The sequence below is a fragment of the Triticum dicoccoides genome, chromosome 2B (genome assembly GCF_002162155.2).
Source record: "Triticum dicoccoides isolate Atlit2015 ecotype Zavitan chromosome 2B, WEW_v2.0, whole genome shotgun sequence".
Lineage (NCBI taxonomy): Eukaryota > Viridiplantae > Streptophyta > Magnoliopsida > Poales > Poaceae > Triticum > Triticum dicoccoides.
The window spans coordinates 589,488,848-589,515,964 of NC_041383.1; the positions used below are offsets into that span (position 1 = coordinate 589,488,848).

At 43.9% G+C, this 27,117-nt stretch overlaps 1 protein-coding gene and 1 long non-coding RNA gene across 12 annotated transcripts; both read right to left on the bottom strand.

Moving 5' to 3' along the window:
• Nucleotides 1–6,880: 6,880 nt before the first annotated feature.
• Nucleotides 6,881–15,746, bottom strand: LOC119365048. 10 transcript variants are annotated; one of them, XR_005175287.1, is made up of 11 exons: nucleotides 15,270–15,746; nucleotides 14,580–14,687; nucleotides 13,684–13,762; nucleotides 10,763–11,802; nucleotides 9,926–10,058; nucleotides 9,308–9,418; nucleotides 8,973–9,084; nucleotides 8,724–8,878; nucleotides 8,296–8,442; nucleotides 7,484–7,584; nucleotides 6,881–7,249 (listed from the first exon to the last, which is right to left on the bottom strand). XR_005175287.1 is itself a non-coding variant. In XM_037630635.1 (7 exons), exons 1-7 carry the CDS (start codon nucleotides 15,618–15,620, stop codon nucleotides 7,246–7,248), a joined length of 1,005 nt encoding a protein of 334 aa, XP_037486532.1. In that variant the 5' UTR covers nucleotides 15,621–15,746; the 3' UTR covers nucleotides 6,881–7,245. The 10 variants fall into 10 exon arrangements, 3 of the variants coding, with proteins under 3 accessions (XP_037486532.1, XP_037486533.1, XP_037486531.1); XR_005175289.1 differs by lacking the exons at nucleotides 7,484–7,584; nucleotides 8,296–8,442; nucleotides 8,724–8,878; nucleotides 8,973–9,084 and adding an exon at nucleotides 10,490–10,612 and having other exon boundaries at nucleotides 9,926–10,050; XR_005175290.1 differs by lacking the exons at nucleotides 7,484–7,584; nucleotides 8,296–8,442; nucleotides 8,724–8,878; nucleotides 8,973–9,084 and having other exon boundaries at nucleotides 9,926–10,050.
• A 7,648-nt stretch (nucleotides 15,747–23,394) lies between these two features.
• On the bottom strand, nucleotides 23,395–26,631 carry LOC119365050. 2 transcript variants are annotated; one of them, XR_005175292.1, is made up of 5 exons: nucleotides 26,041–26,631; nucleotides 25,363–25,907; nucleotides 24,236–24,318; nucleotides 24,044–24,145; nucleotides 23,395–23,667 (listed from the first exon to the last, which is right to left on the bottom strand). It is a non-coding gene; the product is annotated as an uncharacterized LOC119365050 (long non-coding RNA). The 2 variants fall into 2 exon arrangements; XR_005175293.1 differs by having other exon boundaries at nucleotides 24,236–24,339.
• Between the last annotated feature and the right edge of the window lie 486 nt (nucleotides 26,632–27,117).

Sequence of the window (27,117 nt, forward strand, 5' to 3'; positions counted from 1 at the left end):
ACCTCATGGCCTGCATTTGTTGATCCCTAGATTATTGTTGAATAAATCGGATATGATCCTTCCATGCAAGAATTGGATGCCCTTGATCCTCTGCCCCCAGGTAAGCTTTTGTCCTTCCGTTCCTTTTGGTACAATATAATTCAAGCAAGAAACATAACATTCTGCCAGATCAGGCTTGAAGGGGATACGAACTGATATCTTACACGAAATCCCCTAAATGGCATCAGAATGGGAGATCCGCTTCAAAATTAATACACACATAAAAAAGGCATGCTTCTGTAACAGTGCAGAAGATTCTGTATCTTAAGGATGTTTTTAAGTCAAAATGAATCATCTGAGAACAATTAATTTAGCCAAACCACCAAACCATAACACATATCCTCAACCGATTCCTATCAAAATTGTAGCCATCTCAGCCATGAATTACATTCTTGGTATCCTAGGGATATTCAAACTATAACGGAAATAAAAAATACGGATAGTTATTGCCGTGCACACAAACGCAAAGTCAAAAGAGAAGCATGGGCGCTTACCCATATGTTCAGCTGCCACTAGTAGTGGGTGTAAGGGGCTAAGCGCATTGCACCAAACACAAGGAAGTCATTGTTTTCATTGATTATTTGACTACTAAAGCTGTAGTAGTGAACTCACAGAAGAAGATGAGCGCCCAGCCTAGTCCACGGGAATGTGCCTTTGGTACTGTGCAAGGGTATGAATACATCAAAAAAATAGTAGATGACCTAAAAGACATTAGACCAGGTTGTTTCATGACAGAAGAAGGTCATGCATCAACAGATATGTCTCAGGCTGCACATATAATTAAAAAACAATGTGAATGCCAAGAGCAATACCAATGGTAAGGCATGACAACAAAGAAGGAAACCAATCATCAACTGTATAACTGAACTTCCATGAACCTACAACAATAATACATATGGGTTAGATCGTGTGCAAATTCACGGTGCCCAAGAGATAAAAAGTAATATGCACTACTCTAAATAAAGCTGTGCAAGTTCATAGTGCTCGACTGTGACCCACACAGTGAGATAGGTGGTGGATATGCTGACGTCCTTATCGAACTACAAATCATATAAACCACAGGAGATTGCAAATTTCGAGCCCCTCACAGCAGGACCATGAGTACTCTACTCAGTTCTGAAAGTGTAGTAAGTAAACATTGAACAAACATAAGTACTCAATCTCGTATCTGATATTAGCCAATTTGTTGCTTCCTATCTCTCTTTTTTTAGACCATTGCTGCTTTCTATCTCTTTTTTGAGACCATTGCTGCATCTGTATACACTGCAATGGCGTTACACAAGTTAGGCCAGATACGAATTCGTAATAAATCCTCAGGTACAATTTAGACCATGTATGCGTTAATTTGCTGCTTCCTATCTATACACAAGTTCTTGTAATCTGATGGAGTTTGACATGAAACCCCATGAATCTGCAACCAATTTTTAGATGTGTAATTCTAAAATTAAAACTTCCTATACCACACACCCCTTTTCCTTCAACTGAAGGAAAGCAGTACGTGAATAAAAATGCGCGCAAACTGTACCTACCAGCACAAGGCAATGGACATCCGTGCGGCAGGATGTGTGGCGATCTCGTGACGAAAGCTGGTGGTCGCTCAGTGGCAGTCTAGGTTCTGGGTTCTGGTCGTGGAGGGAGGGCAAAGCAGCGAGATCGGTGGATGGAGATTCCGGGGACAAAGGAATCCATGCGCTGGAGGAGCCGGTGGTGGCTGGACCGCCGGAAACTGGGCAGCAGGCGGCCGCTGCCGTGTGCGTCCATGTCTCCAATGGCGGCAGCTCCCGTGTGCACATGCATCCCCGGCGGCGTGGGGAAGGCAGGAAGTAGAACAACAAAGATTCGGAGATTGGATAGGAAGAATTGGAGAAGAAAAGTAAGTCATGATTCTCTTCATAACTGTTGATTGATTTTTATTTGAAGAAGGAAGGTTTAGAAATATATCGGTTAAGTAGTCAATCAGATTTTTCCTTAAATTCCGTTATTTGTTTCCTTAAAATTCATTATTTTATTTCCTAAAGTAAATTGCATTGATGGAAGGAATCGATTGATTTAGGTAAGTTAGCAAAGTGAGACATGTAATCTTTTGTATCTTAGGAAAGTGTTGGTTTACAAGGAAAGAGTGAAGAGGAAAATAAATCCGTAGAAAAGGGATGGGGGGAGGGGACGAAAAAACCAGTCAAAAAGAAACCAGACGAAAGTGGTGGGACGAAAAAAATATGGACTCAATTCTACCAACTGCTCCATTAAAAGTAGAGATATAATTGTTTAATGGGTCTAGATCTTGACCCTTTTGACTCATTAGAAATAACTTTCTCAAGGTCAAAACCTGTGTATTTTCCTAGGACCCCTTTCTCAAACAGTAAATTTCAGGAATCCTTTTAAGCAAGCGTTCATGAGAATCTTTAAGCGTCTTTTTGAGCATATTATGTTCGGAACAATCCTTTTTTCTTTGCAGGGACATTTTGAACAAATCTAAAGGAAATGGTTGTGGGGTTGATGCAAATACTATGATTTCTAGCTAAAGATTGGTTGGCACCGGATAATTTCCAGCTAAAAATTCTAAGTTATTTGGTTTACGCTAGTAGATTAGCACACGTATGATTTACAGCTAAAATGGGCTGACACCGGATATTTAGGAGTAGCTAAGAATTCTAGCTTTTTTTTGTTTGTTTTTGTAGCATAGATTTGTTTTTATTCAATGCATTTATTTTGAAATAACCAAGGCACCTATAATTTCCAGCTAAAAATGGACTAGCTTTGAATGCATTTCCAGCTAAGAATCCTAAGGCTGGTCATAGTGGAGAGTAACATATACTACTAGTATCATGCATATGATACTAGTGTATAATACTACATCCATAGTGCATAATATCATAAAGTAGTATCATAAACGATGTCATTTATTGTCATGCATGACACATAGTAGCATAACATTTATTATGATATGGTATCTACCTATATTACTATGACCATCTCTTTTCTTTAACTAGTAAATACGCACGTGCTACGCAGGTTAATATTTAGGCAATATATTCATTGCACGCGGATATTAGGTATGCTATTATTTGTGTGTTTTGTGATTAGTGCAAAATTTAGTATGATATTAATTGCACGTTAAACACGTTGAACACTCGCCATTGGAGCAGTCTAGATCGTTGGATTGACTTAGTTTGATGGCCGAGATCAGTTGGATCTGCTCTTTGTGTCTTTTTATATTGATATAGATGCATGACACATAGTAGCATAACATTTATTATGATACAGTATCTACCTATATTACTATGACCCTCTCTCTCTCTTCTTTAACTAGTAAATGCGCACGTGCAACGCACGTTAATTTTTAGGCAATATATTCATTGCACGCGGATATTAGGTATGCTATTATTTGTGTGTTTTGTGATTAGTGCAAAATTTAGTATGATATTAATTGCACGTTAAACACGTTGAACACTCGCCATTGGAGCAGTCTAGATCGTTGGATTGACTTAGTTTGATGGCCGAGATTAGTTGGATCTGCCTCTTTGTGTCTTTTTATATTGATATAGATATAGATATAGATTACCTACCACATAAACATATTTGTGAGTCCCAAATACATGATACTAGTTATGTTACCCCCACTATGGCGAGTGGAGCATTTTGGAGGCCGGGCTACCTGAAGGCCTTTATCAGAGCCATGCATTAAGACGTTGTGATGTGTGCAGCGTGCATTTACAATGCATGTACGTTGTGGGAATACACAGGTGCCATGGTTGGTGTGCTAGATTTGTACATGGGCCTGAGATTGCAGGTACGTGGTGTGCCTCCAGGGCAGATATGATTTTCAACATGTGGTGCTAGGGCCGGCCTAGTGTGTCATTACATGGTACTAGTAGACTGCCCGTGCGTTGCCACGGGCTTTTGAAATATTTCTGTTGAGTTTTATAAACATAATGACTGTTTAATTTCACATGTAGAGATAAGATAGTATGGGAATGTCGGTGCCTTGCCACGTGCTACAAAAATATTTTTCTGGAATTATGTAAACATAATGCATGTCAAATTTCACATGTAGAAACAAGATAGCACGGACACAATTGGGTATTTACTGTAGTCCAATTCACTTGCAATGTAAATTGATAAAAAAATGATAAATTAATGATGTATACATATAGAGCGATGATCCAACTAAAATTCTATTACAAATTAATATCTAGTTGTTGCGCTTAAGAAATTTTTGCACAATTTTTTTATGGAAAGATATATAGAACGATGTGTTCTCGTTCATGGACATATACAGAGGGGTTACAACTTGCATTCCTAGAGCTGGCGACACAATCATTCTATGGAAAGATATTTGGATCGATGACGAACCCCTTTTCAATAACCTGCCAGACATGTTCTCTTTCACAAGGGAGGGGGGTATTTCTATAGTGCAATTCCAAGACAGGCCATAGGCTTCTGAAAACGTTTATCTCCCTCTATCAACCGAGGCGCTGCAGCCATTAACATGTCTGCAGAATCATATGAATGATCTCTACTTGGAACCAATGATGGCTGATGAATGGATTACTTGTTGGGGAGACGTTTAGTTTCGGCCCAAGAAATTCTACAACTCCTTCAGAGAACTGCAGCCACCCGCATACATCACAATGATCTGGAAGACAAAGTGTATCATGAAACATAAAGTGTTCGCCTGGCTGATGTTAATGGACAAAATAAACACAAGGGGCATACTCCACCGGACACAAGTGTTCGCCTAAGAATGAGCTACTTTGCATCTTGTGTGAAATATCTTCAAGGCCTTATAAAAGTGAACATTTCTATGGTTTCCAGTTTTTCCCCTTGCTCACTCGCTTAGTCGCCTCTTCACGCTCATTCCCCTCGCTCACCCACTCCACCAAATCCCTAGCCCGCGGCGGCAACGCACCTCCCCCTCACCTGCCTCGGCGAATCAGTCGTGTCGCCGCCTTTCTCCTCAGGCATCACTGCCGGGCCTTCTCGTCTGCGTCGCCTCTCCCTCTCACCCGCATCATCCTCTGTGCCACGATCGAGCCAAAGTTGTCTATTTTAGCGAGGTCGAGTAGGAGCGTGAGGAGAGCGGGCACGATGGCCTTGTCCTGCTCAACAAAGGCGGTGACGGACGCTAGCGCTCCTCGCCGCCATCGACCTGCAAGGAGGAGCACCGTGTTGGACGCTGCTGGTAGTCCGCCACCGCTACGAGTTCCCCGTCACCTGCGCCCAGGTCGGCCCCGAAGTCGAGCTCCCCATGCTCGACTTGCAAGGTTTGCATCCTTAATTTTTTTTGTCAGGATTTTGGTACTCTTGCTTGGCTCAAACCAAACTGATTCTGTTGTAGTACTCATGTTGTAGTATTCTTTTTATCATGCTGGAGAACTTTGATTGATCGCGTGGGTTCAAACCAAACTGATTTTTAGAGTATACTCCATGTTACTTTCATTTCAGAGCACATTCTTGGATGATTTGATACAAATACACATATTGCTACCTTCCATGCATGTCGGCATCTGGTGCTACCGCTTGATTCCATGAAGATTGAAGAACCACCCCCTGCCATTAACAAATCATTTCATATAAACTACAGTACCTAGCAATGTAAAAATACAAAAAGGATAAAATCACTAACCTGTCATAGAAAAAATGGCACACTCCCGGCCATCCTGCATGTTTTGGCTTCAATTTCCCTCGCCTTGCATGTCATTGTGTCCTTAAGAAAAACAAACACATTGATAATTATAATTAAAGACTTCGCCTACAACAAAATAGAACCATCAGAAACTCATTTTCATCGTCTTCAAGGCCCTCGTCGTCATCTGATAATATAGTTTGAGACAAGTACATATTTCTCACTCGAACTTGTCTTTGGCTCCACTTTACAAACCTCAGCATTGTGTTCGTTCAAGTTTCATCCTTCAAATTTAAAAACCATTCATAATTATAAGGGGTCTGCTTCAGTATACCCACCTTAAGAGAGTCAATGGTGGAGATTAAAACTTAACCCTAAGGCACATAGGACATGATGGTCAATTTAAGTACTAACCGCTTTATTAATCGGTGTATGTATGGCCCACATCGACATTGTACTTTTAACTTAAACGTAACATAGACTTAGGTACTTACTTATCGTCAAAAAATACAAGTTATGAAGGGTAGGAATTTAATATTATTAAGAAAACTGCCTGTGCGTTGCATCGGGAAAAAAATAACACAAGTTCCTAGCCCAATATAATAACCATAGCTCAAGATCTGAAATATACCCTATACATTCGTCCATGATACTACCTCTCGCAATTGACATCAAATGTCATGAACTTGTTCCACTGTTTTTCCATTGAGGTAGGATGGGTCCCTCACATGTCCCCGCATGACCACTTAGTGTCTAATCGCCGCCTAATGGGCGCCAATTTGTCGCACCACACATGCACACAACTCGAGGCCATGGGGTCTAGGGTCGAATTTTTTCTCCATGACTTTGATTTCTCCTCTCCTCGATTTGCTAACAAAACCGAAGCTCAAATCAGTCTTCCACCCTATTTGAGGCTTCTTGAGGCACCAACCAATTGGAAGGAAGCCCAGCGGCTCATATTTTCATAGTCCGAAAGAGGTTGCATGGTTTGGACTTCAGACTCGAGATGGCTCATATTGAAAATCGCATTGAGCACTATTACAAAGAAAAAAAGCGAAAAGAAAACACAAAACCAAATAAAGCATGTAGTTAGTTTTGTGGACTTAAAAAACTGATTTAAGTACAATACAACATGAATCACATACTTGCGCCCTGGTTAACATGTTTGCTACCACAAATGATTTACATTGTAACACTAAGATACAAACAACAATAGATGTCCCAGCCTTTTCTTAAAAATGATTTTCTTAAAAATGAAATTCTTTGCATCGAACAAAGGTATCATTAAGTTCGAAGTAACACCAACTTTACACCCTTTTTTTCTGTTCCAATTCTGATAATATGACCAAGTACAATTTGAGGTTGATGTTTACATGCAAGCAAGGGGGCAAAAAAAGGTTCTCCAAGCAAGAGACTAAGAATATCCATGGATGGATATTACCTGCAAAAATTCCCCACAATTATCTTCTTTGTTGAATGCATCTTCAGCAAACGGGATAATTGACGATAACCCCCTTGTTGGCAAATCCTTCATCATATGCCCCCCCGCCGCTGTCTTTGAGAATATCCGTGGATGGATATTACCTACAAAAATTCCCCACAATTATCTTCTTTGTTGAATGAGACTTGTCTGCTGATTCACACGTACATGAAACCTACGATTGGTCCTCTAATTCGTTTGATGAAGTTAGAATTCTTTTTGAATGCATAAAATCTGTTGGGACTGCTTCTTATCAGCAAATTGTTAGCTGGAGTTTAAGCATACAAAAGTAAAAAAGAATGTAAGTACATATATGTTCAGTAAACGCAGGTGAGTACCTAACATATTTATGGGAATCCAAGGTTTTATGTCTGTTCATCAAGATATGCATGGACAGATATCTTGATGAATGGAAGCACTGGCAATAGCAGAAGGATTGCTGAAAAGAAACATTATTGATTCAATATTCAGTCAAAGCTTTTTTATCACCAAACAGGGGCAACCAAAGTGCTAGTCTGGTACTAACTTCCATCCACCCCACCGCATGAATAACTTCAACATTGCACGACAACGAACGGCAGGAGTGTGCAGTCAAGAAAAAAGCAGGCAAAACAACAAACATGTGTCCGACTGAAAATGCAACTTTAACTATCTGACTGAAACCACAAACAGTTAACCCAGCAGTCACTCGCTGTTGCAAGACAATGCGACTTTAACTATCTGACTGAAACCACAAGCTACAAGCCTGAAGAAGAGATGGCACAAATCCTCAACTTAACTAACTGGCCACTTCTATTGCTGGAAAAACATCTCTCTCCGAGTCTCCGTAGCACAGTACCATCAGGTGACACCAGCCAGCAGCCAACAAACCAGCTTTAAAAAAAGGGCAGCCCGGTGCATGTAGCTCCCGCTTGCGCAGGGTCGGGGAAGGGTCCGACCACTTTGGGTCTATAGTACGCAGCCTTTCCCTACATTTTTGTAAGAGGCTGTTTCCAGGACTTGAACCCATGACCTCATGGTCACAAGGCAGCAGCTTTACCACTGCGCCAAGGCTCCCCTTCAGCCAACAAACCAGCTTTGTTTTGTCAAAATTAGATCCCAGATGAATCCCCAAATCAAAGCAGGGCAGCACCGTACAGCAGATTACAACCTGATCATAGAACATGAAGCAAAACATAATTGTGGAAGACTGAAGATTATGTGGGCTTGTTGATTCCAGCCTGGAGATTATAATCCGCGAAAATAGGGCAGTATTAAGATGTAGATTTCTAGAGTTGTTATACTGTTGTTTGTATACCTGTGCAAAACAAAATTTAAGTACAATTAAATCATAATAACCTAATGCAATAATTCAGAATAATCAACCGAATTGCATTTACTGAACATGAGAACTTATTCTTGGAATATGTTAGAAAGGAGATCAGACACCATCAACAATAGGTTAATTAGAAAATAAATGACATGTCAATTGGCATAGAAAATCTTCAAGTCATATTTGACATGAACATTTGACTATACAAATGGCAACTAAATTACACCGGATAAGGAAAACATCAAGAAGCTAGAGAGAAAAAGGACCTGAAAGAACCACGTGAACATACAATTGCACCAACAGGAAAGAAATCCATCTCCATCGATCAAAGTTGATTTCACTATGTCAATATACGACGAGCGGGCTATCCATACATAGTGGAGTATACATACAGCATGATCTGAGGTCATCGGTTCATCAACTGATTAAAAAGAAAAGGTTCAGACCAAGCATGCATGAGCACATCCCAGGAGTTCCTAGAATTGACTTCCTACACCTATAACAGATTTTAGTACCATGGAGCAGTATTTTCCATATGCGATCATCCTCCCCTACTGATCCGGTCACATGAAGTTTAACAAGCCAATGCAAGTTTTAACTGTCGGAATGAAACCACACACTATAGGCCTGAAGAACAAAAGGCAAAAAATCCTCAAATTAACTGACCGGTCACTTGTACTGTAGCGCATTATTAGCATCATGTTAAACCAAACGGCAGCAAACAAACCAGCTTTGGCCAATCAAAAATAGATCCCATAGGAATTCCCAAATCAAAGCAGAGCAACACTGCACCAGCAGATTACAACCTGATCAGAGATGGCAGCCCAAGGGCAAGGAGAGGAGGGCATACCTTGGTGGTCGTCGTCGGATCCTCATGAACAGCCTGGCCTACCTGCAGCTTCCAGAGAATATCACAGATTTTGCTGCATGAGCCCGACTCCATCAATGACCAGCAGTCCACCTGCATGAGGGCACAAGTGGAGGCCATGACAGCCGTCGTCAACGATGTCGCCTACCTCGCCGGTTCCCAGCTACGCAATATCAAACTCCCAACAACACTAACTTTTCCAAATGAAGGAAGCAAAGATTATTTAACAACAATAATTTGTGTTCTCAAATTTAACATCCTTCAGACCACCAGGGTCTCTAGCTCTCTGCCTCTAAAGTTTCAAACGGTCCAATGCCAAAACTTCACAAAGTCACCACAAGCTTACATTCTACTGTTTTGATTCGAAAGAACTCCAAAGAATTCCAGGTATCATCGGCCCGAGCATCAAAGACAAAGCTTGGAAATGTCATGGTGATTTCACTCCTAATCGATGGCAGAATTATGCAGAACAAAGGTACTGGGTCTCAGACTGGCCAAATTATATTAAGAAATAAACTTGACCTTATGCTTGTATGCTTGGAAAGAGCCTTTCCTATCATCTTTTTGGTCATATGGCTCTAGTAATGAGACCCACCTCACCTTACTTCCCCACGGACCGCCAAGGAGGAGTCCCTCGCCAACCGCCCCGCTCTCCTCCTTAATACAACCCCACCCTTGTTCTTGCCGATCTGTCACCGCCACCAAGTGGGACGCGTGTGCCACCCCTGATGCCCTAAGCCAAGAAGGCAGATCGGATGTCTCTTGAGTCATTGCCATATTGTTACATACAGTTGAATGTCATGCATTACCACAAACAAAAATATGATGACAGAGGGACTATTATTCTCCTGAATCTGATACACCACCAAGCCTAACAAAGCAATAGAGTGCACCAAACTCAAAGCTGTTTGTATAAGCAGATTGTCAGATAATTTTGAGGGGTTCGCGGACGAGCAAATTAAAGCAACATATGCATGTCATAGAAACACATTATCAAATAAACACCATTGTATTATGAAAGAAAATGTCGTGGTACTTACTACTCTTCCAAACTTATTTCTTGATGGAAATACATATATATTGGTGAATACACATCATCTTTATTTTAATCCATATACATTTATTAGCTCTGCGAACATGATCTTTAGATTTGCAGGAGAGAACCTGAGGATGTTATTTTTTGGTAGTACACATGCCATTGCAAACCTAGCTAGATCCCTTCTCTCCAATTAATGCCATCTGAATTAATCCATGGATCCGTTTCCATCGTGTGTCATTAGGAGGTCCCTTGAACAAGCAAAAGCACAATACATAACATTTGCATTGCATCTGTTTTCCAAAACGAGCATGAGTATAGTAAAAGGATAAAATATGTCTAAAGTCCAAACTCTAGAGTATGATATATTCCGCTTCTTGGATAGGGTTGGAGTTGAGTACCTCTGTATTGCCAAGGGTGGAGAAAAGTGCCTCCTCGCCATAATTTCCTTGTTTGGTAAGCTTCATTTCCTTCGAGACAATCCTTTTTCTTAAAAATAGCACAACAAAAACAACCAGTTCTTAAACATGGTCTATGCTTTCAGATTTCTTGTTGGGTTCCAATCCTGATTTTCCAGCTTCTTCTTGAGTGTCCACGTTTGCTTCTAATCAAAAGAACTAGGTAGGAAATACGGCTTGCCGCACCCGACAGCGGTGCTGCCGGGTATAGTCATATCCCACCCGGTAATACAATCATTGAAGCATTGTAAATATAAAAAGTAACATAATGCAGTTGTGTTTATCAATCTAAAACAGCATTGGCACGCGGTGCCTGGCTCAAGTAAACAAAGTACATATTGTTGCAAGAATAGTTGCCAAGAATAGATCATTTTAATGCATGAAAGCATGAAATTGCTTTTATAGATAACATAATTGTATCCATTACATGGAGTTGGTCCTGCCCAACCCTATGTTTGAGCACACACATACAAAATTATGCATCTGTGACATAGCCACAACAATGTAATACTACTTTGGGGCACGCTGCCTGTCTCAGGTTGATCCAACATTTGTTATTTTGCAATGAAAGAGGTAGGAGCAAGCAGAATATTTTGCAATTGCCAGCATCAACCAGCTTCTACACCTACATGTTCTTCTATTGCCAATTTACCATCTTTCATAGATTTCTTCTTACTCTTCCTTTTCGTATGAGCATCACATCACAGATGAGAAAAGGGGAATCAGGAAACATGCATAAATATGAACAAGAGCATTCAAGGAAAGGCAAAAGCTGATCTAAACCACAATGGATGAGCTCGGTGCACTTGACCTTGGTACAGTGTTGGTTTCCCCACGCACGACGGCGACAGCACTGCCCAGGCAGTACGGTGGGAATTCGGTCAGGGGTGGGTGCGGGGTGCGGCAAGCCGCACTTTCCATCTGTTAGTGAGATAGATCCGGTCGTCGATCGTCGATCCTATCAATGTGCTTCCACCTGAGCCCTGGTAAAAGTTATATTCAAACCAAGAGGATTGCTGTTAGCATGGATCCAGCATGGTTTGTCATAATATAAATACCAAGCAATCACATTAGCAAGCAAAACATGAGTGTATAGTATAATTGAATACATAGATGGTTGGTATATCTTTTGTATGACTGAATCTATAGATGGCTGGTACGTTTTCTATATCCACGCATGTATCAATCAGCAAGAAATTACTGTAGAAAGCACCAATTGGTAGGCAATGCACTTTCACTTCCACTCGCTGGCTCACTCACAGAGAGAGAGAGAGAGAGAGAGATGATCGAGAGAAAGAAAGATGGTGGCATCCCCCTTATCCTCGAAAGACAACAATAAAACATCAAGGTGCATCAGTGTAAGCTTAAGAAATTCATACAATGGCTGATTAGAAAGAGAAAAGATAGTGCACTCTAAAATTTCTAACCAGACATCCCATTTTCTTCGAAAGTGCCCGAGCTATTAATATAAGAATGGTTTTTATACAATGACGAACATACCAACTCCCAATAAATAGCTACCATATATCCAGATAAAACTCCAAATGAAATATGCGAGTAGATGAAAGAAAATACATTTACACTGATAAGAAAGAAAAAGAATACAAAGGAAATCAGGACTACAACGGGTTCAAAGAAATAAGTAGGATGTGCTCCAATACTTGGATGCCTAGTTTCTAGACTACGAACACAACTCAAATACAAATATGCTGATATGATTAGTAGAAAATTGCCGGCATCCAAAGAATAATAATGACTGCAGTCTATTAATTAAAGGAGACTTGTGAAAAGAACTGACATTCTGAAATGGCATTTCTTTGCATCAAGTTGATATTTCAGTGTTATTTACTTTCTTCCTAACAAATTAGAAGCATTCCACAAAAAACATTATGCATATTTGTCTATTATGAACATGATGGTGATGCTACTCCTTTTAATCATTCTATCAGGAGCCCTTCAAGTAATGAAACCATAGTCATGGGCGTAAAACTATTATATAGCTATCTTATACATAGAATGACCGAAAGATGTCAAACGGATCATGCATTCCTCCACCTCCCAGCTTCTCAGGATCATTCATAACCTCATAAGCCTGAGCTAGCATCTTGAACTTCAACATGCAGACCGTCAAATGGTGATGCTACTCATTGTGCCTAGGCCTACTACACATAATCAAATGCACGAAATAGAGTAAACTGCAGCAGAAATATATGTTCCCAACATACAAACTTTCGATTCTTTGTTTCTACAGTTTCAGGCCTCCCTCATGCCCACTCGCTCGTATTAACTAATCATGATTTGTATGCACAATTTGCTTGACAGAGATGATTCAAATGTTTCGTGGAAAGTAGAACACAATTCAAAGCAAACATGCATAAAATTCAAAGCAGGTAATCAAACATGTATAAACCAATCGTTTGTTTCCTTGCAAACATAACATCACAAACAGAACCATTAGAAACAACGAAGATTACCTCTGGGTATTTTAGAATCAAATACTCGTGCAAAGATAACCTACAGTTGTGTCCAGCTGAACATACTTAATACTCGCATTGACAAAAGGGTAAAGGGAAGATGGGAAATTCCAAGGGCCATAAAGTACCAGGAGATGATGCACCAATAACAAATACAAAGTACTTTCAGCAATCAATAGCTGGTGGAGCACACTCTAAAGAAAAAGAAATTATTCTAATGGCAACATGGTATGATCATCTGCATACTTTTTGTGGTGGTTATAGAAAGATATTAAAGTAGTGTGTTTGACTATCATGAATTAATAAAACAGTAGTAATCTATATGTATCAGCAGCCACAAAATGGAGTGGTGACAACAACAGGTCACCACAAAAGGTAGAAGAAAGGGACCTGTGAAGGAGACGACTGTCAAAGAAACGATCAAGATCGAGAACCAAATGAGCGGCGGCAGCAAACCCGAACGATGGCCCTAAGAAACCCAACAGAGCTCATAATTATACAGAGTGAACAAAATTGAACCAACTATAATATAAGCACATACAATATTTAAACAATAAACTAAAACATAAGTAAACAGAGCATGCAATATTTCACTACCCATTCATCCAGAGGAACACACATTTGTTCTCTACACAATAAGAGGCAGGTGTGAAAACCAACACCAATGCATCCGTTCATTCATAGGCTCAAAACAGTAGCAGGCAAGAACAAAAACAAGTAATCCATGAGCTGTTAAATCAATAGTAGGACATGCTCATGGTGTAGATTAGCAGGTAAGAACAAAAACCAGTAACAATGCATTAGTTGTTAAATCAATAGTAGGAAAGGTAGAACAAATCACTTGAGAAGGAGCTGCTGCTCAAATAAATGACCAAGGGCCGAAGAAACCGCGACACCAAGAACAACACACGCCGTCGGTCAACACACACCACGGACCAGCAACCACAACAGCAATGAACCTGACACCAAACCCTAACCACAGCCCTGTGCATTCGGGGAGAAGAACTGTAATGGAGATATGGAAGGTACACCATGCACAGGAAAAGCAAAGAATGAATGACAGCCCCAAATAATCATGCATATTCAGCCTCTTCGGTCTTGACAAAAATTAGAGACACATAACAGCGTAGTTATACCTCCACCAATAGCATGATATAACTTCTAGGGACAACAGTTTGTAAGATATATATGCATACAGGAAATATCACAAAGAAATATCTAAAATGTTTGAAACAACATGATCATGAGCATACAAGAAGATAGAAAAGGTTGCGGACGGACCAGACCTGCCAACTACCAAAAAAATCTATACAAACAATCCAGATCTCAAACAATCGAGGTGGTCTTATGCTCCCAGCAGTGGCAGTGAGACTCTCCTTGTGCGTTAAGGCAATCTGCAAATTGATAAGCTAGTCAAAAAATTGTTTCAATCCTCCAATCAAAATACCAGTAAAGAGCTTGATTCTGAAGTCTACTTCATCAATTACACATCTATAACCAATTATAATTACAACAAAATGGCATGGAAGTGAACTCTACATGTTTTCACGCCTACTAATTATGATTCGTAAATATATAGCAGTAAAGCTAAACATTGTGCATGAAACCAAAACTGAAATGGAATGGTGGGGATATATAGCGGAGAGGATGAGGCACCCGAAGGGATGTGGAATCAGATATCAGTCACAAAAAACATTGGTATTATTATTGTATCAACCCAGCAAGAAAAGAAAAAATGCACCACACATAAACCAAACATATACGTAAGATGAATATGTTGAACCATGATAAATAGCCACTGAATCTAAATCGGGAAGAGGTACAGATTTTGATCTACAACACGGAAAGGCAGAACCCCATCTCTCTCACACCGACCTAGCAGATGAACTGCCACATCTCCCTCCCTCCCTCTCTCTCAGGCATAAAGCAACCAAATCTTCCAATCTGCAAAATAAGAAGGAATCAAGCTTCCTCACCGACAGCAGTGGTGGCATGCCCAGCAGGTCGTCGGAAAGGGTGCGCCGGGATCCGCCGATCAGCGGGCGGCGCCGGCGAGCGCACCTTGGCCCGCCACTCCCCCTGCGCGCACTACTCCTGCAGCAACATGAGCGACGGCTGCGCCCCCCGGGAAGACGGGGTCGGAGCAGAGGAGCTGCGCGGCCGCACGAGAACGGTGGCAGTGGCTGCCACCTCCTCTTCTCCTCGCGTGCGAGCAACTGGGGAGGGCGCGGAGATCCTGGCTTAGCAATGGGGAGGAGATGGGCGAGGAAGGAGATGGTAGAGGGGCGAACGCGGACGGTGCCATTGGCGAGAGGGGTGGACGGCATCGGGGTGGAGCGAACGCGGGGATGGGGCGGCGCCTAGGGTTCATGGCGTCGCCGGAGTCGGCGGACGGGGAGGATGGCTGGTGGGCGTGTGGCGGCGGCGGCTGCTCGAAGGCCACGGGAGGCAGAAATCACAGATTTGACCTGAGGCAGAAATCAAATCACAAACTGACCTGTTCACGAAAAAATTTCACTCTGCTGACCCTTCGGTGTGGCGCCCGACAGCTGGGCGCCGCACCCTATTGTGCAGCGCCTCTCCCTTAAGCGTCGCACATCCTGCCAGCGTGGTAGCCCTGGTCCAGTTGCGGCCCCACACGCACCTGTGCAGCGCCTAAGAACTAGGTGCCACACTTTGACGTGCAGCGCCTAGCCCTTGGGCGCTGCACAGTGACTTAAGCGCGGCCGCCCCAGCCCGACCAGGCAGTTCTTCGTCTCTCCGCTCTCTGGATAGAGAGCAGCGGCGGCGGCGGCGCCCCATCTAATCCCCCCACATCCCTCTCAGATCTGAAGATTTGATCCGTGGATTCGATCCCCAATCCATCCTGCTAGGTAAACTCTTCCCTTCTCTTTCTTTTGCTCCGTAAATTTGTTGCGATTCTAGAGATTTGTCCATGATTTGATGGAACCCTTGATTTGTTTGGTTTGCTCGATTTAGGATGTGTATTCATATTGGTAGTACTGTAGTGTTATTTATTAGTTCACAATATATGATTCTTGTTGTTGAAACCCTAGATTGTTTAGTTTTTTTAGATATATATGAGATGCCTATTTTTATAGATAACTATGAGATGTTGATTTTTGTAGACATATATGAGAAGTTTGTTTAGATATATATTAGATGTTCAGTTTATTTCAAATATTAGATGTTGAGTTTATTTGAAATATTAGATGTTTAGTTTATTTGAACACATATGACATATTCATTGTGTGAGAAGGAGATGTTGAGATTCTTGTAGTTGAACACATGTTATATGTTTAGTGTATACCGATATTTGAGATGAAGATGAACTTTTATATGTTTATTGTTTGAAATTGTAAGGATGGTTTGGCTTCTGGACGATGTCTACGACGTGCAACACCGGGCCTACATGATGCGCGAGAAGGATAAGGTAATAATGAGTAATCTAAATATTTTGCAAATTTGCCTTTAGTTGAAATTTACATGCCCTAAGATTTGTCGTTACTTGTTTTTTGCAGAAGCTTGAACCTCTGAAGATTCGGTATCACGGGGTCTCTGGTCCTGCCATGCCTTACGATGAGCGGTACATCAAGCAGGCAGGACTACTCCCGTGGATTCTGTTGGTCAGCCGGTCCACGCCGAATCTGAACGCTCCACTGGTGTCCGCTCTTGTTGATCGGTGGAGGCCAGAGACCCACAGTTTCCATCTTCGGACCGGGGAGATGACCGTGACGCTCGAGGATGTCTCGTTGATCACCGGTCTTGCTATCGACGGGAGGCCTCTATGTATGAGCACCGATTCTGATGGGTGGCGCGAGCAGATGATTGCTCTTATCGGTATGGCTCCTACCGAGGCTGAGGATGATGTAGAGGAGGGAGAAGAGAAGAAGAAGAGGGAAAGGAAGGCAGCCGGAGCTGCTTTCACGTGGATTCAAAATAACTTTGCGACGTGCCCTCCGGATGCAACTAATGATGTGAGCCAGACACATGCTCGTGTGTATATGTGGTACATTGTGTCGAGGACTTTGTTTCCTGACTCCACTGGCAAGAACGCTCCATGGATGTGGCTGAAGGCGTTGACCGTCTTCGATAGCAAATGGAGCTGGGGTTCAGCGACTCTTGCCTACTTGTACCGACAGGTAGTTGGTTTGTTTTGTGATCAACTCATTTATTCATTAGCAATGCAAGCTTGCTGTCAAGTTAACATTGTTTTTCTTTCATATGTAGCTGGATGATGCGTGTTGCAGGATCACACCTAGTGCAGGCATTGGTGGTAATCTGCTTCTACTTTCTGTATGGAGCTGGGAGCGTCTGCCTGTTGGACGCCCGAAGAGCGTCAGGTTTGATCCTTGGTATGCAGATGAACATGACGAATTACGGCGCCCCACGTGGGCTTACAAGTGGGATATCGTTTTCAAGATGATGAACGATGTCAATCTCATGTACCAAAAGTACATTGCCGAGTTGGACGCGATTACGCCTGAGCAGGTAAGGAGGTCATTACTTTAGTCCTTTCTCATGCTTGCTTGAAAAATAGTTATCAAATTTGCATTGTTGCCCTGTTTCATAGGTGGAATGGCAGCCATATGGCGCGGGTGAGAGCTTGGGGTACACCGTGGAGTTCCGCCTCAACCCGATGTGCTTGCGGGATAAGGATCGCTGGCTTATGCGGTGCCCACTGATATGCAACTGGGCGGTTGAGTTTCATTTGCCGCATTGCGTGTATCGTCAGTTTGGTCTTTTCCAGCCTCACCCGCCGGATTGGGTGGACACGGATAAAGCACTTCATAGGTAAGAGAGCATGTGTGCGTATTGTCTAATCATCGGGACTCCTTTTGATTGTGCTAATGTTTGGTTTTATACCACGCAGGTTGGACAGGAGAAGGCAACGGAAGATAAAGGACTGGGCCAAGCATCATTCTGCGTATGTTACCCGCTTCCAGCTTTGTGTGGAGCAAGCTCGTAGCACTGCACGCGCCCCGCTTCGTGAGCACAACTCACTTGCTTTTGATAACTACATATGATGGTTTATTGGAACTACTCGAGTTGAGATATGCCTGCCGGCATATAATGAGGATATTCTTGAAGAACCAGTAAACTTTGAGGATCTAGCAAAGGGGAAGTACAACAGAGATGTCAGGCTAGGGCAAGGAGTCCCTGCTGTTCCGGTGATTAACTATGTGGTAAAGTGTTCCCCTCTTTACTTTCCTGTTGACCGTATTACACATGTTTGAATGGTTAACGCATTCATTTTTTCTCATCCGCAGCGCACCGAGATCAAGAAAGCAGCTGATGAGAGCCAGTCTATTCTGGAGAAGACACCGGTTGGAACTGGCAATGATGATGGTTCACTACGAGCATTCCTCAAGGTACATATCGCATTCACTATGAGAGCCAGTCTATGTTGCGAAGTTTGATATCTTACACACTTGTTCATGTTACAGCGTCAGGCCAAGAAGTTAAGGCGGTTATCGAACCTTCTCGGTTGCCGTGATCCTGAATATGATGAACCATCTGCCTCTAGGTCTGGTACACCATCAGACCCCGCACCTCACCATGAGGGGGACGATGTGAGTTCCTCATATGCTTATGTGGATGATGAGGGTGGGATCACCCAAGAGGTATGACTAATCCTTTAGATGTGATTCTCACTTGATTACGACATCGGCCTTCATCATATTGTTTCGTTGTGTGATAGGGCGATGAGCTTGATGATGACATGACTTTGGCGGACGCTCAAGCTCGGTCCGCATATGTGTTCAAGCCTAGGCAGCCCAGACGCCGGTACACGCCCAACGACTATGACAACAGAGGCAACCCAAAGGTGGTCGTAGGGACCTCACGGATGGCTAGCTTGGATGATGAGGCGGAGGCGGAGGCGGAGGCGGAGGAGGAAGTGCACGAAGAGGATCCTCGTGCTCCTAAGAAGAAGAAGCTTGCCTACAGGCGTGCCACCAGGAACACGCGCGGAAGGCATTAGTGCTTGTTCATGTTAATTGTAGCCGTTTAATTAGGTTGACGAACTTGTGAGGTTATGTTATATGTTGGTGAACTCTTACTAGTGTGGTATTTGTGTTTGCAAACCTGAAGTAATGTTGAATTGTCTTAAATGATATGATGTTCAAGTTATTAGTTCTCTTTGCTTAGCATGTGCAGTTTACAGTATTTTTATTATGTGAGTGCTGCTGCAGGAGGCCAAAATGGCATCTGTTTCTGCAGTTTTGCTTATAGCAGCACTGCAGCGCCCAACAGTTAGGCGCTGCACTGTACTGTGTGGCGCCCAACACTTGGGCGCTGCACTATATAGTGCAGCGCCCTGTCCTTAGGCGCTGCACTACTTCCATGACGATCCAGAGAGCCACAGTTGGCTTGCATCACATCCACAATACTTACAATGACTGCAGCATCACAACAATTTGAACAAACACAAATTTTAAGCCGACGAGTTCATAACTTAAGACAATTCAAACATTACTACGACATGGTTCACGACACATTCATTACAAATGACAAATGGCAGCTTGCCCTAGAAGATAGTTCACCAACATCTCACATGCCCTCACAACTTCATGACACATTCATTAGAAAATAGTTGACGACGAGTGCACCGAAGCGAAGTCCCTACTGAGTAAAGCGAGGCCATTTCCCCTTCTTGTCACGTGCCAAGTCCTCCTCTTGCGCCTCGCGAGCCTTTGCAAGCTTTCTTTCCCTCTCTTCCTCACGAGCAAGTTTCACTTGGCGTGCCCTCTCCTCCTCTCGTTTCTTTCGCTCCATCCTCTCCTTCTGACGACACTCTTCCTCCAAGCCTCTTCGAAACGATTCTTCGAACCGTCGTTACCGCCTAAGACAATCTGCGTATTGGTCCTTTTTAACATCTTCTGGCACTTCAAGATCTATCCACGTGAAGTACTTGCATAGAGGAGGCGGTGACTGCATAAAAATTTGTTGTTAGTGTTGACACACATTTGAGAGTAACATTTTACTTCTCGAGCTTACCGGTGGTTGGTCATAGGCGTTAGTTGGAAGTGCACGATCATAAGCATAGTTCGGGCATACAAAATATCTCCGCCCTTCCGTCCACGCTTTCTTTCGGTCGGTGGACACCTTCACCTTGCAAACATCTCCACACCAACAAGGCGGGATGTTGACATCTTTCTCCTTCACCTTGTCCAAAGATGCGTCCTCCCACTTGTTCGTCATGTCTTCTTGGTTAGCACACGGTGGCCTCGTCATGGAACCGGATGAAGCCATGCCTAAAAAACCGAGAATTATTGGTCAACCCTAACCCCCACTTAACAATAACCACAACCCTAACACCAACATAACCCTAACACCAACATCAAACACACATAACCCTAATCCTAGCATACTATGAAAACCTAACCATACCAAATTAGCAAAGAAACACAAATTTCCAAATCCTATCAAAAACTAGGGTTTCCCCCAAACTAGCAAGATTTGAGCAAATGTGACAATTCCTATGGATAAAAACGAGGGGATCGGAGGAGATTACCTTAAGGGAGGGGTTGGCTTCGAAATCCACGGTCAAATACTCCGGATCTGAGAAGGATTTGAGAAGGGGAGAGAGGAGGGCAGAGGGGAGGCACTGAGCTTCGGGTTTGTGTGGAGGGTGGGGTGTGTGGGGTGGGGATGGGTGGGAGGGAGTTGGTGCAGCCTAATAAATGTCCAGGGGTGCAGCGTCGAAGGCCAAGGCGCCACACTACACAGTGCAGCGCCTTGTTCTTCGGTGCTGCACACCTGGACATGGCAGTCCAGAGAGCAACAGAATCATTCCAGAGAGCACCAGGAGCGTTCCAGTTGGTTTTGCACCCCAAAAATTGCTAAGTCAGTGTGCAGCGCCCAAAGGAAGGGCGCCACACTATACAGTACAACGCCCAAGGATTAGGCGCTGCACTGTATAATGTGGCGCCTTTCCCTTGGGCGCTGCACACTGACTTAGCAATTTTTGGGGTGCAAAACCAACTGAAACACTCCTGGTGCTCTCTAGAATGATTCTATTGCTCTCTGGACTGCCATGTCCAGGTGTGCAGCGCCGAAGACCAAGGCGCTGCACTATGTAGTGTGGCGCCTTGGCCTTCGGTGCTGCACACTGACTTAGCAATTTTTGGGGTGCAAAACCAACTAGAACGCTCCTGGTGCTCTCTGGAATGATTCTGTTGCTCTCTGGACTGCCATGTCCAGGTGTGCAGCGCCGAAGACCAAGGCGCTGCACTGTGTAGTGTGGCGCCTTGGCCTTCGGCGCTGCACTAACTGCTATTTTCAAATAACTGCTGGTTTTTTTTGTTTTTTGATTCATAAAGATGCCACATAATCATATCCAAATTAAATGTAGGCGTCCAAAACACAGAAATAGTAGTCTAAATCACATAGTCATACACACATAGCACATATACTTGTCCAAATCACATAGTCATACACACATAGGGATCTCACATAGTCATACACAGAAATATTAGTCCCCTCACATAGTCATACACACATAGCACATATACTTGTCCAAATCACGGTCCATGTAGTTTCTTATTCTTCTTCCTCCTCCCACCACCAAGGGATCTCACCTTCCCCCTCCGTGTCCTCCACCCCCTTCATTGTTTCCATACCCATGAAAATGGCAATATAATAGTTAGTCACACAATACAAAATGACAACACAAGCATTGAGCCAAAAGAACAAGATCATAGTAAGTCACATACGGCAATGGTCCATTGAGCCAAGAGAACATTCCTCCACTACGGCCGCCGCCAAGGCCAAGATCACCACTGCCTCCACCATCACCATTGCCTCCACCATCACCACGGCCTACACCACCACTGCGGCCTCTACCGCCACCACCACGGCCTATACCACCACCACCACCACGGACTCTACTAGCAGCACGGCCAAGACCACCACCACGACCTCTACCACCACCACGGCCAAGACCTTCACCACGACCAACACCATCACCACGACCTCTACCACCAGCACAACCAAGACCATCACCACGGCTAAGACCTTCACCACGACCAAGACCATCACCACGACCTCTACCACCACCACGTCCAAGACCATCACCACGGCCAAGACCTTCACCACGGCCAAGACCATCACCACGGCCTCTACCACCACCACGACCAAGACCATCACCACGGCCAAGACCACCACCATGTCAAGCTCATCCGGGTCCGTCTCAACATTGCCTTTCAAAAAGGCCTCTTTATCCACATGATGAACATAAACACATGTTCTCCCCATCCCTACAATAATCAAAAACACACATATATCAAGTAAATACTTAAGAAAAATATTTGCACACATATGCCCTAACATATATATGAATTAATAACCCTAACCCCCACATAACAATAACCACAACCCTAACACCAACATAACCCTAACACCAACATCAAACACACATAACCCTAACCCTAGCATACTATGGAAGCCTAAACAACCCAAATTAGCAAAGAAATATAACATCATTCAACACAAATTTCCAAATCCTATCAAAATCTAGGGTTTCCCCAAACTAGCAAGATTTGAGCAAATGTGACAATTCCTATGGATGAAAACGAGGGGATCGGAGGAGATTACCTTAAGGGAGGGGTTGGCTTCGAAATCCATGGTCAAATACTCCGGATTTGCAAGATTTGAAAAGGATTTGAGAGGGGGGAGAGGGGAAGAGAGGAGGGCCGCAAGTCTAAGGGTTTGGGTCGGGTGGGGGTGTGTGGGGTGGGGGTGGGAGGGGAGAGAGGGTGGGGCCAGCCCAAGTGGAACACAGACTGTGTAGCGCCCAAGAGCTAGGCGCTGCACATTACAGGTGTGTGGCGCCTAGCTCTTAGGCGCTGCACAGGTGCGTGTGGGGCCGTAACTGGACCAGGGCTACCACGCTGGCAGGATGTGCGACGCCTAAGGGAAGGGCACTGCACAGTAGGGTGCGGCGCCCGGCTGTCGGGCGCCACACCAAAGGGTCAGCAGAGTGAAATTTTTTCGTGACCAGGTCAGTTTGTGATTTGATTTCTGCCTGAGGTCAGATATGTGATTTCTGCCGCCACGGGAGGAGAGGGGGCTGAGAAGTGGGGAAAGGACAGAGACGGCTAGGGTTCCATATTCTGCCTTTTATACGTCTGCATGAGAAAAGACAATAATGCCCTCTGTGGGGCATGAGAATTACAGGCGGTGGCACGAACCGGAGCTTGCAGCAGTGTTTGCCAGTGATCCAACGACCAGGACCTGCGAGGATCGAACGCCGGCTTGATCGAACGGCCAGTACCAGCGCACCAAGAGATCCGACGGCCATTACGCGCCAGGGAAATCGATCGAACGGTTCAGAATCCAAACGAATGGGAGAGCTCCATTTTGCTCCAGACTCTAACAAGGGGATATGCTGCATTAGTGTACGAATTTCAATAGCAGTTTCGTCAGGTATCATGACATCTTGTAATTTGTGATTCTAACAATTACTGTCTTACCTGCAATGGCTAAATTTATACAGTGAAAATACATTTCTATGTTGAAAGAACTTCTATCAATTCGATCATACCAACATTTTAGATGATGCCATTACAAGAAAAATTAGCTGCAAGCAGAACCTGAGATACTGAGTATACATACTTGTGAGCTAATCTATTTTTCAGTTAATTTAATAAAACTGATTTAACGGACCATAAAGTCCAGAGTCTCAAATCTCTGAACTCAAATAATAATAGCAGCATAGTATTGTGGTTGTATCAGAAAGGTAACTTACACATCATATTCTTCTATCTCTTTGTGGTCATGTAACCAGACATATATTAGGATGAAACACTCCAATATACCGCGGAATGGCAGCAAGAACACAACAGTGAACCTTTGTTTCAACAAGGAGATGGAACTTTGTGAAAGGATGGTTTAACTTCAGAAAGTTAGGCAAAATAACAAACGTTACAGAGGCACTCACAGAAGACAGCCCATGCCATGTCCACAACACAGAAGGCGCCGCACTCTCATGGTTTAGTGCACCATTGACGATCATTTGTTCCTCTTTTAAAAAGCCAATTTGTACTGTTTTAGCCAACATTGTGTGGTCATATAAATCACTAAAGCTATTATAGTATATGAAAACATCAGAATATAACATAGAACTCATGTGGACTTTTGAAACAGAAAAGAGGGATGCATCAGCAGATGTGCTATTCCATTTTCTCGGACAATAACTGCTCAACTTCTACAAACACACACCAACTTCCCCATTTCATGCTTTCCGAGATTTTTCTTATCCTCCTCCTCGCTTCTGTGTCATGCTTGGTCCTCATAGACGAGGATTCCGAGAGAAAAGCAACAACATATTGAGCATCGTAGATATGGCTCAGTTGTGAGCGCAACCTGGCCAATTTCTCGAGAGGAAATTGACAAGCTTGTTTACCCAGTATCTAACAAATAGGTGCAGTTACTTACACCATTCTTTTACTTAAAGATGGATACATTTTTAATTATGGGGAGCACCTTGTGCAAAACCAACGGAACTTTTGAACAATATAAAATACATCATTAATGGTGATATCTCTCCAGAAAGTAAGTTAGTAATGTTGAAGCGCATAATTTTTGAGATCCTAATACACGGTTGCTTTAAAAATCATGACTGCACAAAGTTATCTTTTATTTCGATAATAATTCAGTAATTTATGCAGAAATGAGCAAATGTGAATATATGTTATGAACAAGTAAGAGTGTTAGCTACGCCATCGATCTGTGGAACAGTACAAAAAAATGCAGTACCATACTTTGATCTAATGGTCGTCCTAAATGCTGCACGAAAATACGTATTTGCTAAGTAAGATGAATCAGGAGGTAAGTTCACACGGGTTGAATGCAGAAGATTGATTTCAAAAAAGTGCGATAAAAATAGTAGGATGATGAGATGTCTTCGGTGCCTACAGTTTACATCATAGTTGTTTGCAAGCACGAAAATGATAAACAACAATGTATGGCTATGATTAATCAATAACTGTGAAGGAACGTGCAGGCCACCATCATCCATGAATGCATCAGTCCAAGTCAGAGGAAATTGAATGGTTGGCAATGTACCTGGTTCTGTCATTGATGAGGCCATGGAGCTAGACGCTGGTCAGCTTGTGCGCACCCTTGTCGTTGTGCCCTGTGGCACAACGCCTCACCACATGTCCTCGGTCCTCCTATACTCAATCGGATGCATCGCACCTGCACCGACACACTCCCTTTCATCCAACCGAAACACATCAAAGCTAGCAAAATCACTGACAAATCCACATAGCCAGTTAGCCACAACCCACAACACTACTACTCAAAGTGGATACCATTGTACAAACAATGGGGTGAGACGTATAATTCGCTGTAACTCATCTTCTTGTCGTTTGAGAGAGCCCGAAGAACACAGCAAGCTACAGGATATTAGTGAGAATCTTGGGTTCTTTTCAAGAGGCCACCACCAGATACCATTACAGACCTCTCCCTCTCACATGTGGCACATTCATCTGCTTCCTCTCGCGCTGTACCAGAACGCCCCTGGGTACCATTCCACGTTGCCACTGGTCCCCTCTATTTCCGGCCGCCGCCACCGCTAGCAGACATAGAGAGGAGAGTGCAGGGCATCCCTGGGAGAGAGATGAGAGGATACTGTGAGAGGTGAGATGTCAGGCCGGAGTCATCGCCAGAGACAGGTGAGATGCGATTCGAGAGGATTGGCCGATTGGGTACGGAAGGGTGAGATCTAAGAAGATGGAGAACCTGATGATGGAGGATCAGGGCATCTGAGGGAGGCCTGACCTAGACGACAGCGAAGATCTAAGAAGATGTAGTACCCGATCTCGGCCGCCTCCGCAAGTATCGCTCCTCCTTTGTCTTCTTGCTTGGCAGCTTCACGGCAGGCATCTCCCTCCTCTGCGCACTCGTCCCTGCTCTCTTACTCCTCTCCCCCCTCGGCATGTCAGGAGCACGAGATGAGGTGGTAGAGGGATCATATGGTCATATGGCTCTAGCAAATAGATCGGCGGCGGCGGAGGGATCTGTGATGGCGGCTGGGGCGGGGGAAGGGGTCATTTGCGCGCAGGGCAGCGGCCGCGGCGGGAGCTGGGGCGGCGGCCGCGATGGGAGGTGGCGGGGGCGGCCGCGACGGAGGTGGCCTGGGTGGCCGCGACGGGCGGCGGCGCATCGCGAGACGGGTGGAAGCAGGGGGCGGCACACTCATGTCATTGGGGTAGCGTTTGAGGGAGGAAGATGGGGAGGGGATCGGCGGCGGCTGCGGGGGCGAGGGCGGCGGCTGCGGGGGCGAGGGCGGCGGCGAAGGGATCTGGTTTGGCTTCGCTCGAGGGCACCTGAGGCTTCGCCCGCTCGCTCGCTCGTTCGCACGTTGCCAGTCCAAGACGGTTTTTTTTCGCTTAGAGGGTACCTAGTAAGCAGAGGTAGGAGGATGATGAAAATAAAACGGAGGTGGGAGAATGACAAAAATAAACCAGCGAAAATAAATCGCACGGACTATTCACCAACTGCTCCATTAGAAGTAGAGATGTATGGGCCCAACTGATGATACATGTCACATTACATTTACTTGGAGGTGATGCACATGTCGCCCCCTTCATGTGGCACAGTGGACAGGAGCGATTTTGTCATGGATGGGATGTAACTCTTCTTTGAGGAGTGCGATTCAGGTAATCATTTGGCAGATCTGTCAAAGGTTGTGCTTCTTCTGGTTTGGGATTCGGTTGGATGTGCGAAACAAACCAAAACAGTTCTTCGTACAAGTTAATGTGTTGCTAGTTATAAAATAATAATAAAACCAGTTTAAAAATAGAATATGACCGCATG